Source organism: Oryzias latipes, chromosome 7, assembly GCF_053564925.1.
Source record: "Oryzias latipes strain Hd-rR chromosome 7, Olatipes_Hd-rR_3.1".
NCBI lineage: Eukaryota > Metazoa > Chordata > Actinopteri > Beloniformes > Adrianichthyidae > Oryzias > Oryzias latipes.
Window position 1 is genome coordinate 27,461,817 of NC_136243.1, and position 14,600 is coordinate 27,476,416.

The 14,600-nt window shown below is 40.5% G+C and overlaps 1 protein-coding gene across 2 annotated transcripts; it reads left to right on the top strand.

The window, feature by feature from the left end:
* The first annotated feature begins 1,373 nt into the window (after positions 1-1,373).
* Positions 1,374-14,371, top strand: znf362b (zinc finger protein 362b). 2 transcript variants are annotated; one of them, XM_023956511.2, is made up of 9 exons: positions 1,374-1,749; positions 4,459-4,522; positions 4,771-5,005; positions 5,961-6,065; positions 7,829-8,144; positions 9,662-9,886; positions 10,897-10,975; positions 11,871-12,029; positions 12,290-14,371. In XM_023956511.2, the coding sequence occupies exons 2-9, from the start codon at positions 4,460-4,462 to the stop codon at positions 12,404-12,406; spliced, it is 1,299 nt and encodes a 432-aa protein (XP_023812279.1). In that variant the 5' UTR covers positions 1,374-1,749; position 4,459; the 3' UTR covers positions 12,407-14,371. The 2 variants fall into 2 exon arrangements, with proteins under 2 accessions (XP_023812279.1, XP_023812278.1); XM_023956510.2 differs by having other exon boundaries at positions 1,423-1,749; positions 4,744-5,005.
* Positions 14,372-14,600: the final 229 nt, after the last annotated feature.

Below are 14,600 nucleotides of genomic sequence, written 5' to 3' on the forward strand. Positions count from 1 at the left end.
AAAGTAAACATTTCAAACACTTTTTTTGTTTGTTCTCTTATTTTACATTATTGCAAACATTTATTTTGTTGTAGAAAAAGTGTTCAGTTTTGTTGTCTGCCTTTTTACAGAAATGGAGTTAGAGACAAACAGTAAAAAAAAAGCATTTTATTAAGAGTAAGCATAGGGAAAGTCATGATTTTTTTAGTTATTATTATGAAGCAAATACATAAGTACATTCATAAAAATAAAAAACTTCAAAAAGTTAGGTTTTATTCAATTTAATTGTTTTTTTGACTCTCCTACCAATACAGATAATCACTAAGAAAAATAGTCTCAATGCAACATAATCAATCTGCTTTAGTGCAGGAGAATTGGTTGGTAACAAGTAAAAAGAACATTTGAACCAAGACTATAGCTGAAAATGGGTTTTATTTTTAGATATGTTAAATATATTCATATAATTTATGATCATTTTGACACAACTCTGTTTTTTAATGAGAATTTAGTGCCCTGTAATGTACGGAGCTGAATAAAGCCTGATTGTTAGGAGAATTGAAGTTAGCAGTGATTTTAAAATAGTAATCGTTAAAATGAGTCTTCAAAAGGGAAATAAAAAAAGATTGGTTTAAGAGTGCTTTTCATGCTTTTATTGCAAAACAGTGCTTTTATTGCAGTGCAGCCACATTCTAGTTTGACTTTGATAAAACTAGAATATAAATAACAGAATAAGGAAGTTACAAGTGGGAGGAGGTGAATATATTTTTGCTTCCTCCCATTGCTTTCTCATGAAACTCCTTTTGACAAACTTAATGTTTAATAGTTTCCATGTGTCATTTAGAGAATATATATTTCTGTTGTTTTGCCTTCTTTAGTTTTCCTTGAAATAAACTACTTCCAAATCAATTTTGAAAATAAAGTCCCCAAAACCCCCAAGCATCTTGTTTAAATAATAAACTGTTTGGGAAGGCATCATTATTTCTTTATGCTTCTGATTGAAATCAAATTAGGTGTTTGCACAAACTTTAGTTTAACTAAGCCATTTTAATGTAGGACATCTTTATCCATGTACAGTTTGAATGGGATTTAAAATTGCTGTGCACAGTTGATGGGATGTAAACAAAGAAATTTTAAATAGTTTTTACAGTTGTGAGAACAGAGGGCATAAAGTTGCAGAAAGAAATGCATCACAAAAAAGTGAATCTTTAAAAAAATAAACTAATTTCTTTTTTTATTGATTTTAATTTGTGTTTTGAAATATGTTTAATTTAAAAAAAATGTTGGCAAAATGTGATGTTTTAATTAGCATCATGGGTGCATTTATTTATTCATATGTTCTTAGAGTTAGGAGTGACTTTATTACGTGATAATATAGGCAGCAGGGACGACAAAACAGCGCATTTTTGTTTAAAAACCGGTGGCACGGTGACATTTTTTCGCCCTACATTTTCTTGCACAAAAATGGTTCGTTTTCAACCATTCGTGTATTAATCCGCCACCTCGGATTTGTTCGCTAAACACGAACACTAAAAAAAAAAGCAAACCCTGTCTGTGAAATAACCTAAAATTTTGCATCACAAAGCAAACCAATCTTCTGGTAAAAACTCTGCAGCCACCTTAGCACATTTCCCTCTGCGTCTGTAGCCCGCAACGGCACCCAGAAGTGAACAAAGCGACCCGGAAGCGCTGATCCAACTGGAGGCAGAAAGAACATCAAGCTTTTATTTTATAGCTGGACTTGCAAGACAATATCTGCACGCGGGACGTCAGGTATTTGTGCATGCCTTTTGTGTTTCCCCCTTTCTGCAGTTCTCCGATCGGGTATCGCCTCCAGTACATTTCCCCCGTTGTGCATTTAATGTTATTTTTGTCCTTTGATTCGCCCAAAAGTTGCATATGTGGGGAGGTGGGGGGAAGCAGCACTAATAGTGACATTTTGCTAAGCCGTTTGCGGGGAGGTGAGGCGCCCCCGTGTCGGTAAATTTGCTCCCTTCTCACTGCGGAGGGATTTTTTTTTTTTTTTCTAAATCGGCGTAATAAGTCCAGCTTGTCCGTTTCCGTTCTGTTTTTGCAGGGCATGGTGGTTTGTAGGAAGTGTCAGTTTTTTTAAGAGCTGGGGAGGCCGGGCTATTCAAACCTGGGATTCTCCGTAAACAATCATCCGTGCCTTTGACACGACAAACACACCTTTGTCTCGGCTCTCTCGGCCGCTTTCTTCCCCCCCCCCCCCCCCACGCAACACCCTGCCGTCGACAACACGCTCGCGCTCCTAAAAAATTTGGGGTCTGCAGAATATGGCGTCCCGCCTTATAAAAATAAGGCTGCCATTTTTGTTTCTCTTTTGTCTGGAAATGTTTTAAGAAAACTGTCTGAGAATGTCCGAGTCTGGGCTCGGTTCCGCTCGGTGCTGCCTCAGCCCGGCCGCCGAGCTGCCCCCAGACCGCAGACATGTCTGAAAAGTCCAAGAAGACGAGCTTGTTCTGTCTGAAAAGCGCCTGGAAGGACATTTAAAGCGACCGACTCTTATTTTTGCGCAAATTTTGTGGAAGGAAATCAGATATTCTCGAATCGTGGGTGGGATCCTAAAAGCCAAATACTAGTGTCCCCAAAAACCATACTGAGACAATATGATGGCAACAAAATACAATTATTACGGGGAGCTCATTTAAATTAAATCTCGATTTGTCATTTTAAGAATGTCATATCCCCAAACTTCATTTAAACCTTACATTTCAGTGATTAAATAAATAGATCGACACATCTGTTCAAGACCACTTTCTTGTTTTTCCTCTTCTGTGAGGACAGTGTTTACTGAGTTGCCATGGAGATGACCCTTACATCAGGAGGACACATGTCTTAAGGGACCAGAGAAAAATAAATACATGTAGTGTTCCTAAAGCATTTTTTTAAATGAAAGCCTCCCTTATTTTAGATTTGGTACAAATAAATGTTGAATTTGGGACCTACAATAAACGCAGCTTTGATTTCCTGTTGGGATTGATCCATTTCTGCAGTTGATCAAATCCCGTTAAAACTCAGTGGCAATGTGGACTCAAAAATGTGAATTTTTGCCGTAAAAAAAAAAAGAATATATTCTTAAAAGCTAATGGACTGTCAATTAGTATGACATTTAAACCAGGGGTCTGCAACCTGAGGCCACGGAGCCTCCTTCATCCCTCCGTTGTGGCTCTTTGGCTTTAAGCTAATGACCCACTCTCATGAAATTGTTGTTTTTGGTTAGGGTTTGAGGACATATATGAAGAAAATTTAAGATTAAAACTGCGTTTCTGAGTATGTCTTTATTCAAATCGCTGTGAATCAGGAGCTGACAAAAACATCCATTGGAGAAAGCTTGTAGATGTGAACCTACGATAGTAGGCTACCAGCTCCCTGCTCTGCTTCATTCTGATCCATCCATTTGCGGACAAATAGATCCATGCACGTCAAATGCCAGCTCCTCATCTGAGTTAGTATTTGGCTCAAAATTGTTCGCCCAAATAGATCCTTGGTGCTTTCTATTTTACTTGCACTGGTAATGTTAGCTTGGGGTTGGGAGGGGGTTTTAAGCTAGCAGGAAAGCGCGTAAACAAACGGATGATGGGAAGTGGGGCATGCTTACTAGGTGCCAAAAGTCAATTCACCATGTGCCTCAACTCAGGAAATTTCTGATGAAGTCCTGCCGCTTGTGCCCTGGATTTTAAAAGCAATTCGGATAGACCGATCACCTTTTTTTTAGATACAGCTAATATGATGTCGCAGATTTCCCAAAGTAAAAACCTAATAAATATATATATCTATGTTCACCAATCTATTGAGCAGTGATGCACATTGGTTTTTTGCAGAGACTTCTGGGGATTTTCTAGGTCACTGGATTTTGGACTAGTGCACTATGTAGCGAATAGTGAAGGAATTTGTACACAACTCATGTCTTTAAAACTAGAAGAATGTCTATTAGTGTAGAGTTCATTGTTGCCCTATGACCCTTTAGACCAAAAAAACGGATTCATTAGTAGGTTACACAAAAGCATGGTCAAAGGAGTATTTAGGAAAACATTTATCAAATACAATTAAATTATTTTTTTATTATCCATTGTCTAGTATCAAATAGGACATTGTATTTCAAAGATCTAGCCACAACAATTTGCAAATAGAAAGCATCAAAATTTGAGGCTTCTGAAATCTGCAGTTATACAAAGCGTATATATTTTTCCCTTTTTTACATAAAAATAAAAATTGTATGTAAACATAGCAGCTTGGATGCAGTTGCGGTTATTCAGAAGAGCTTTTAATATGCATAATAATAGAGTTGAATGGAAAGATAAAGAGGATGTTGAAGTCTGCCATTATTTACCTTTTCTGCCTAAGGCTTTGCCCTGAAATGCAAACACTTCATATCTACTGATAGTCAGATCTTACAGACATTAACTTATTTAGCTTAACCTTTGAATCAGGCTATAATGAACTTGTCGCTCACTGCAGGATGGCGGAGCCTCGATTCAACAACCCATATTTCTGGCCGCCGCCACCCTCTATGCCAGGCCAAGTAAGTACTCTCCCCACATGTAATTATTGTGAAATCTATACTGGTATAAGAGCTTAAGTCATAGGTTTCCATGTGTGTGTTTGTTGTGGCACAAATTCATGACAGCACATTTAAAGCTGAAAGTTTGTCGTCGTCTGCTGTTCTGTGGGGTTTTGGGGATGGGACTGAGTTTCACCCTCTGTAGCCTTTTTCTGTTGAGCATGACGCGTTAACCCTTTCAGCTGGATAACCTGGTCCTCATCAACAAGATCAAGGAGCAGCTGATGGCCGAGAAGATTCGACCTCTCCACCTGCCGCCTACCTCCGCCGCCTCTCAGCAGCCCTTACTCGTTCCCACCTCATCCCCGGATGGCGGCGGACAGCATGGCATGCAGGTGCCAAAACCTCAGAGCCAGCAGGTGTCAAACCATCACCCACAGCCACAGGGCTCTGGTCAGCCTGAAATTGCTCTGCATGCGCGCTCCAGCTCCAGCTCTGGACCAGGTACTGCTTTTGAGTTTGTGGAGGGTTTGAGCCATTGACTGTATATGAGAACTGGACTTAGTGACCCCTCCCCCCTGGTGTTCCAAACAGGAAGTACCTGCTGGTACCAAGAAGCCAAAATCCTATAGACTTCTATTGAGAAATAAACAGCTGTTGCTCAGTCCTATTTGTCGGGATCACCATTCTTGCTCTGCTTCTTTTTAATCCTAATTTTATTTTTTCATGATATTTATTTATAAATTGCAAGTTATGACAGTTGTAAACTGGCTAATCAGATGCCTCACTGGCCCCCACGTTCAAAACGTTGATTGACCTAACCCGCTTTCAAGTGATAGCGGTGTGGACTTCCATCGAGCTCCTGATTGGTGAGAGTGGTTGCCATAGAAACAATTGCGATACATACTAATCATTCTTTGCTGACGTCGTGTATCGCAAAAAAAATAGCTCCTGAATTTTCTTCATTTGGTTGGAGCCGGAAGTAAGCCGTTGTCAATGAGTGACATCGCACTCACTCGGCCCGGTTCTCATTTACAGTCGATGGTTGGAACCCAGAAAGAATCACACACTTTATCTTTACATGAAATGTCTTTTGACATGAGACACAACTACACAAAGTCTGAAGACATCCTCCAGTTTTAGGTATCTGTGAATTAAAGTGGCTGATAAACATATTTGTAATTACCTGAAACATGAAAATACTAAACTGGTGAGACAGTTTACCCCACTTCATGCAGTAAGTAGGAATTCAAGCCAACCTCTCAGCTGCTGCTGCTTGTAGATGTTTTGAATCAGCACTAAATGAGCTGACGGATACCAAAGGTCTGTGGTTGACTTCCTTTGAGGTGTTTTTTTGCAGTTTATAACAAAAGTGCTGACAATATTAGCATGGCAAAGCAGTACAAGTTTTAATTGAATTGCACTTTACATAAAGATGCCAACATTTGATGTCTTCCAGATGGAAATATGGATGACAAGTCAGCAATAAAGGCCAAAGGATTATGGGAGGACTGGCACATGAGACAACTTGGCGAACAGCCTGGCCGGGTCAACCATCGCTCAGGTAATCTTTTTGGCCCCTTTGGCATTAAAGACCCACTCCAATACAAATTGCATTTTGGGTGTTTTTAACATGTTCTTGTGTCATTACTCTGTCAATAGAGGACATTTATGAAGAAAATTAAGCTCAAAATTGCTTTTCACAATAGTATTTCTTTATTCAAATCCTTGTGAATCAGGAGCAGACGAAAAAATGTCATTTGATCAAGAACCTGTTCTTTTCTGCTCCATTCTGATGCATTCTGCGCTTGCAGAAAACTAGATCCATTAACGTCTTTGTTTTCCTCGCCTGAGCTGGTATCTGGCTCAAAACTGTACGGCCGGAGAGCTCCGATATTGTTTGCCATTATTTTTTCACTGTTAATTGTGCATCGGCAGTCTGAAGAGCTGGAAGCTAGTGAGAGATCGCATAAACAGAGAGCTCTCAGCAACGGGGAGGGGGCAGGATTGCTCCATGCCAACAGTCCCGCCCACAACTCGGAGGCAAACTTCTAATGAACTCCTCCTGCTCTGCAGAAACTATGTCCATTTTTGTTTATTTTAGTTAAAAACTGTTGACTCATAATTGAATGATCACTAGGAACACTTTTAAAATAGATTAAAAGATGATCTTTAATTGCGTCAATGGTTGAAGATTTACGATAGTCGAAAGAATCTGAACATTGGAGTTAAAGCTCCGGTGTTTTTGTTTATACTGTGGATTATTGGATTACTGTCTTGTTTACCTAATTTAAACATGATACCTCCACTGCCGTGCTCTTCGCTTGGTTCTCAATGTTGGGCAGTGGGACCAAACAAGTTCACCTTGGTCTCTTCCCCAGAGCATCCAAGTGTTTAGCCTCAATGCACGTCTGCTTTGCATCCACTTTATGGAACTTTTTTTTGGAATGTTTTCCTCCTTCCAGTCTTTTCTACAAATTCTAATAATGACAAATTGATCTCCACCCACTGAGAAGGTGGTACTTAAACAGACTGTCATTTCTTCTTCTTATCTCATTGGTTTAAACTCCTCAACGGCACACTGACAAAGTGCAAAGGTGTCACACCTGCCAAGTATCAGTTTATGAAACTTTAGGTAATACAGCATCTCTCTGCATCTGAAGCTTATATATTTATATAGTTTATTTTTGTTAAACAATGTTTGTTGATGCCTGTTAAATCCCTCTTCAAGGGGAGAAAATAGGTAACATGAAGAAAATGAATAAATGAATGAATTAAGGGATGAATAAAGTTGGCCACACGGCCGTTTATTAGGGTGGCAAATGTCACAACATTAAAAACCAAGGAAACTAACAGACGAAACACGAAATGTTTGACTTAATGTTTGAAATAAGTAACTTAAATTCTAAGGCTTTATAGCAAGAAACTATTAACAGAAATACAGTCACCAAAACACAACAACTACCCAAAAGGCAATCAAAAATCACAAGATTAAAGGAAAAAGCTAGAATAAAACCAAGGAGGGGGAAACCAGAGGCTGAAAAACAGATTCCTCTCAGGAATTCAGCCGCCGCTGGAGCAGAGGTTCCTGGGAGTTTTTAAAGTTCCCTCCCAGCCGGGCGATTGGTGGAGAGTGGCAGCCTCAGTCAGCTCTGTGGGGGGGGGGCAGAGTCAGCAACAGTGGAGGAGCTGGAGCTCTGCGGGAGCTAAGACTCAAACAAAAGTACAAACACACATTACACAACACATGCAGGCAAGACCAGGGGTTCTAACAATGCCAAAACGGGTCATTTTTGTGCTAATGTCGTCCTGCGCCCCACCCTACAGGTCTGGCTCCATCCCGACCTGACAGCCACAGCACCTCCGAAGCTCTGACCCCCACAACTCCCACCTCCAGCAGCCAGAACCGCTTGGGTGGTTCTCCCTCAGTGAACATCATCTCTGGGCTGGCTAGCGGCCCAGGTATGGACCACATGAAGGCCGGAGGCCTTGCGGGACTCCTGGGCCCCCCACCCAAAGCACCCCGAGGGAGGAAGAAGATTAAAGCGGAAAACACATCTGGGCCTCTGCTGGTGGTGCCCTACCCCATCCTAGCTGACCAAGGCTGTGTCACCGTCGCACCCAAAGAGGGCAAAACCTACAGGTTGGACACAAACGCATCACCTGGTCGATTCACTGCATGGTTGGTGCTGGAGTTTAGAAAGAAACTGGAGTCGGCCACAACTGGGAGCAAAAGGCAATCTACTAAAAAATTGATACTGTTGTTAGAAAAAAAAGAATAAATAGGCTTTACCTGATTCTCATTTATTTTATTTTGCTTTTTCGTGGAGTGCTGTACTTCCTGTGCTTTTTATTTTTGTGTCCGTTCATCAGAAGCTTTGACAGTGACAGGTTTGCCAGCTAGCATTGGATTTATAGAATATGACAGCTGTTCGTAAGGTAGCAATGAGATTAGTTTACCCTTAAAAGTCGTCTCCTAGCAGCTCGTATCGTATCGTCTTCGGTTTGAAACGGATGTAGGGTATTTCAGATGCTTGTTTTCATTTAGGAGTGTTTTGGCTCACCACTTGTAACTTTCACTGGTTCTCTGCCTCTGTGTCTTGTGTGACTAAAAGCCGTAGCACGACTTTCTAGGGGAACCCCTGGTGACAAGAAAAATCTAGTGGCAGGTTTTTAGACACAACATGAACCAGGTTCCCTCCCCTTTCCTGTCTGCACAGGGTCTTATGCACACCAGAACCAGTTTACCTGTTGATGTTTTTTGGGTTTGGATTACAATCTGCCACGTTTTACCAATAAGTTTCTAAATTTGAGATGTTTAATTACAATACTTAGTTTCTTTCAAAGAATGTGTAACAGTTTGATTTATTTCCTTGATCTTTTAAAAGAATGTTACATAAAGGAAAGATAAACAAATTAAATACCCCAACGACCCTCACAAAGACCCAAGCTGAAAGTAAGCTGAGATTTATTTACAATTAAAAAGAAAAAACTTATTTACACGGAAAAAAAATAACCGAAATGCAAGGACCTGCAAGCCTGTAGGGGCAAAGAAGTAAAGCTCTGTTGCTGCCAGCTTGGGGCGGTTCTGAGAGGTCATCGCCCAATCGGGTGCTCTGGACAATTAGGCATCAATCTGCAAACGAAGATAGCAGAAAAAAAAAAGAGAAAACTTTTGAATGGCTCTTTGAAATACCCTGATCCAAAAGATTCAGCTCCCTCTGCAAGTCAGAGATGCAGTCACGAATCCCATCCCTATTGCAGAGTTGAGTCAAGTGCTGACAGTCACCCACTGGAACAGGTTCAGCCAAAGGGCATACTCACTCCTACATACACATGCTTCCCTTCAAGTTGGGAAAATCTCTGCTGTGACAGTGATGAACTTATTCCAAAAGAGAGTGTTTCCTATGCCCAAAGGCCCCCTTCACCTCTTGCAGTGGAAAACATGTTTTCTTCATAGCAGCTGTAGATACAAACAACAGTAACTCGGTATTTAACAAATTTGTAGGCAGGTAATGATTAGGCTACCCCACATATGACAGGATTTACATATGGAGTCAAACCACAGCTTTCATCTTAACAGCATATTGGCTAACATCTTAATCAAGATCTCTTCTGCTTTCCTTAAACCATGTGCTTCTGTCCTTTTCTTTCACCAAGATGCAAGGTCTGCCCGCTCACCTTCTTAACCAAGTCAGAGATGCAGATTCATTCCAAGTCGCACACAGAAGCCAAACCGCACAAATGTCCCCACTGCTCCAAGACGTTTGCCAATGCTTCCTACCTGTCGCAGCACCTGCGCATCCACCTGGGGATCAAGCCCTACCACTGCTCCTATTGTGAGAACTCCTTCCGTCAGCTGTCGCACCTGCAACAGCACACCAGGTGGGCGTGGCGCTCTTGTTGTCCTCACTCTGTAAATAGTTTAAGTGTGGATGTGAACTTTATTCATTTCAAAGGATTGTCATTGTTTCTGTTAGCACACTTTAAAGATCCACTCCAATTAGAATGGTGTTTTTTTGGTGTTTTTAACTGGTTTTTGTGGAATTTTCTCACAATGGAGGACACGTATGAAGAAAATCAAGCTTAAAATTGCATTTCTGAGTATTTCCTTAGTCAAATCGTGAATCAGGAGCAGAGGGAAAAATGCAGTTTGAAAAGGCTTGTAGATGTTACGTACAAACTACAATCAGTCACAAGCTTCACTTTTAGACAAAAACAGATCCGTGAGCTGTCATCTGGGTCCACGGCTGGACAGCTCCAATATGGCTCGCTTTAATCCCCCCAACAGTCCCACAATTCAGAGGTGAATTTTTGATAAACTCCTGCCGCTCTGCAGAAACTATGTCCTAAGAAAGCGACAGTTTTTTTGATTTTGGCTAATAACGGCATCATCATAATTAAAAGACAACTTGGAATGCTTTGAAAATAGATCAGAAGATGATCGGAGTGGGACTTTAAGATGCCTGTTTTGTTTCATGAAGCGTTTTCTGTCTAGTTTTCACCGTCGGACCAAACGTCTCACATTCAACTTTAAAAAACACAACCCCAAAAATGATTCTCTCCCACCATGCTTGAGAAATGGTATGATACATGTGTTCTGATATTTTGTTTTGTTTTTTCCTGCATTACAGGCAGACATCTTGATTTTGTCTAAAAAAAAATGACATTTTGATGAATTCCCTTTGTTCAAAATTAACTTTGAAATACATCAGTTAAGTCCGACTAAAACCAGGCAGAACCCAGATAACTGATACTTAACCGTCTGTTGTGAATCCACTATGATTTGCAATTTTTAAGGTCTCTGGATCGCTCCTAAAAGGCTTCTGTTCACGTTCTCATTTGCTATTTCTGCACTTCGATATAATGTTTGATCTTTTTTTCCTATGCTGCAGAATCCATACCGGTGATAGACCGTACAAATGTGCTCACCCTGGATGCGAAAAGGCTTTCACCCAGCTGTCCAACCTTCAGGTTCGCATGAGCTTCACTAACTGGTCTACTCGTGTTTTTTTATTTTTTATTTTTTTGACTTTTTTCTTCTAACTTGTTTAGTCCAGCAGCTGAGCAAATGGATAAGAGCTGAAGGCTGCCTGTGTTGAACAGAGAATTAACTCATATTTGAAATTTTCCATCCATTTTCTAAACCTTTCGGGGTCACCGTGCTGCCAGAGCCCAACCTTGCTGCTGTTCGGCGAAGGCGGGGGTTACACCCTGGACAGGTCGCCAGTCTGTCGCTGGGCCACACAATCCCATTTACACTCTCAGTCACACCTAGGACAGGCAACCTACAAAGCTTGTTTGTCTTTTTTGGACTGTGGGAGGAAGCTGGAGTGCCTGGAGAAACTTAAATCTAAAAAAAGGTTTTCATGAATGTAGAAATAGGAAATGTTATTTAGATTTCAGAATTAATTTGGTTAGAGAAGGAGGTAATTGACTATGGGAGCCCGAAAGAGACAAACCAAATGCAAGGCTTTATTAGTGTCTATCACTTCAGCTAACAGATTTAATGTGCTGTTTTAGGTTACCGTAGCGTTTCTTTGAAATTCCCACCAAACGAAAAAAAGTGGGCGGAGCCCCGCGTCAATGTTTACATTCAAACTGCCTGTCCATCACAAAGAAGCCACATTTTGAACTTCGTGGTTAGAAGAATCTCCTTATGAGTCGGTGACCAAAACAGCAGAAGAGCGTTTGCATTGAATGGAGTGAAATCCCTCTCTTACTTCACATCTCACCCACAAAAAGAGCAAGTTCCAACAAACATGGGACATTCTTGAGGGCAAAGGGGTTTCTTCGAAGGCTCAGATGGAGCTGAAATGATTTGTGTGGCCTAATTCAGGGTTTCTCCTTGTGTCTTCCCTCCTTGCAGTCTCATCAGAGGCAGCACAACAAAGATAAGCCGTACAAATGCCCCAACTGCTACCGTGCCTACTCGGACTCTGCATCGCTGCAGATCCACTTGTCAGCGCACGCCATCAAGAACGCTAAAGCTTACTGCTGCAGCATGTGCGGCCGCGCTTACACCTCAGTGAGTGAACCAAAGCTTTTTTTTCGTGCTTTCAAGCATCTTTCCAGTGTGAGTTTGGACTGATTGATGTCTGTTTTTGATAAGATGGTGACATTTGACGTGTTTTTTTCCTAGCTCCTGTTCAAAGTCACACTTCCTGTTTGACATTTCACAGATCAAGATGTGTATTATTGAAGCAAAACAGAAAAATTAAAAATCCAAAGATTAAAATGTCGTGAAGGAGCGTTGGAAGTGATTTTTGTGTTTTTGTGTTTTCATAGGAGACCTACCTAATGAAGCACATGTCCAAACACACAGTAGTGGAGCACCTAGTGAGCCATCAGTCGCCCCAGAGGACTGAGTCCCCCACCATCCCCATTCGCATTTCCCTCATCTGAGTCCTCTGGACGTTCAACAGTCGTATGGAGAGGCCTTATGTAGACGGCCGTGGGACGGCGTGGCCCCGCGGCCGTCTACATAAGGCGGGCGTTAACGTTACGACAGCTGGCGTAAGCATTCGGTGTTGGAGTCAGCCAAAGGACGGCCTTCATCTGTCTTGTGGAGAAATGAGCACAGCATTACTTTGTGAATGTAACCAAGCAGCTTGATGCTGTCCGGGGAATCGAGCGGCAAAGAATGTCTTGCGTCAGATTCAGTAAGCACTTTTGTGAGCCTCCGGATGCATCGCCCAGTGAAATGTTTAGGCTGCTTACTTTTTTTTCTTCCCCACCCTTTTTTTTTTAATCTTATCTTTAGGTAGGTTTCTAAAATGTGCCAGACGATGTTTGTCCTCTTAAAGATTTGAAAAGGTAAAAAATAAACAAAAAAAATGCTTGCTGGGTGTATTCAGAAGACATCCAAAGATAATCTTAACGCACTTTTTTGGCCTTGTGGTTTTAGCTCAAATTGTTTCAATCTTATTGGATGGAAAATGCCAAAGGGCATTACTTGTGGCAGCTAAGGGTACAAACAGCAACAGTCTACAGTGTCATTCTCTTTTCTTTCTCACGTTTCTACACCAGAACAGGGTCCTTTAAATTTGATTATGGCAATCGGTTGATGACAATTAAAGATCATATTTCACAATAAATGATCATCTTGATAGAGGAAAAAAACCTGAATGTTGTTTGCTTAAAAAAAATCTTATCTTCCATTCTTTTTGAGATAACCTTATTATATTGTCAAGAAAACTGCTTCCCACATAATTTGGTGCCATATAGAAACTTTGAGGTTTTAGGGAAAAATCTGATCACCTGCTTTAGGATTTACAAAACAAAAGGTTGCTGCTGGATCTAAATACCTGACCCATTTAGCCCCTTCGAAAATGAAAATAAAATATAGTACAGCTCCAACAAATGTCTCAATTCAGATGGTTTATCTTAAATCTAACCACTGAACCAAAATGTGAATTTATTGTACAGCTCCACTTTCCCTGTCAGGATTTCTTTAATCTCTAATAAGCTTTACACATTTGGATCAGACTCATTCAGTAGGCCAATATTCTGAGAGTGTATGCAGAGGTGAATCCTTTGTTGTTGTTGTTTTTTTTACTTTTTATTTTAACCCAGTTAGTATTTTAACTGTATACAGTATTGTTTTATAGCATTTTACTGTAATTGAAACCTTGGAATGGTACTAAAAGGGTCCCCTGTATTCTTCAGGGTACTTCAGAAAAGGTGCTGGAGCAAGATGTTACAATTGAGATGAAACTGAACGTAATGTAAAATACATATACAGTATATAGTATGTTTTTAACAAAAAAAAAAAGTATTACTCAAGCCTATGGCCTGAAAAAAGGACATTTACGCCAACAACAGATCCTGCCTCCTAAACTTTTTCTCTCCTTTGAGATAATGGGAAAATGTACATGTTGCTGTACTGTAAAACATGTTACTCATTTATAGTACCTATTTCTAAGTTTCTATAAACGTTCTTATTTTGTTCAGATTTCTGTATGAACTTACTGTAATTATTTTAGTCTACCAGTATGTTCTTAATATTCATGTTTTGTATCACTTATGTAAGCCTCAACTGTTTTATCACCCCAGTTTCATTACTCTGAATTGTGTTGGGCAGTATTCAGTCATGTAAACATTTTTCTTTCCTTTCTTCCGCATGGAGTTACTAAACTGTAATCTGTATAACTGTTTGACTCATGTCCTCTATGAGAAAAAAAATTGTGTAGATTTATGACTTTTTATTTTCCTGTCTTGCATTGTGGTTTCATATACAGTTTCTAGACACCTAAAATATGCACAGCCAAGACCGAGAAGTCAAACGAACGAAGGGTTCATGTTTGAAAAAGGAAGAAAAAAAGGCTTTGTATCTTTACCTTGTTTAATAAACAGACTGTTATAAATGAATCGTCATTTTTTTCACTTATTTAAATTGGAAGTGGTTCTGTGGCTTCCTCCCATCACCCAAAAACATGCGTCATATGTTTATTGGTTACTCTAAATTGTCCCTAGGTGTGAATGTGAGTGTGCATGGGTTTGTGATTGTTGCCCTGCGACAGACTGGCAACCTGTCCAGGATGTCCCCTGCCTTCACCCACCAGTGGGCGGAAAAGGCTCCAGCAGCCCTGTGACCCCA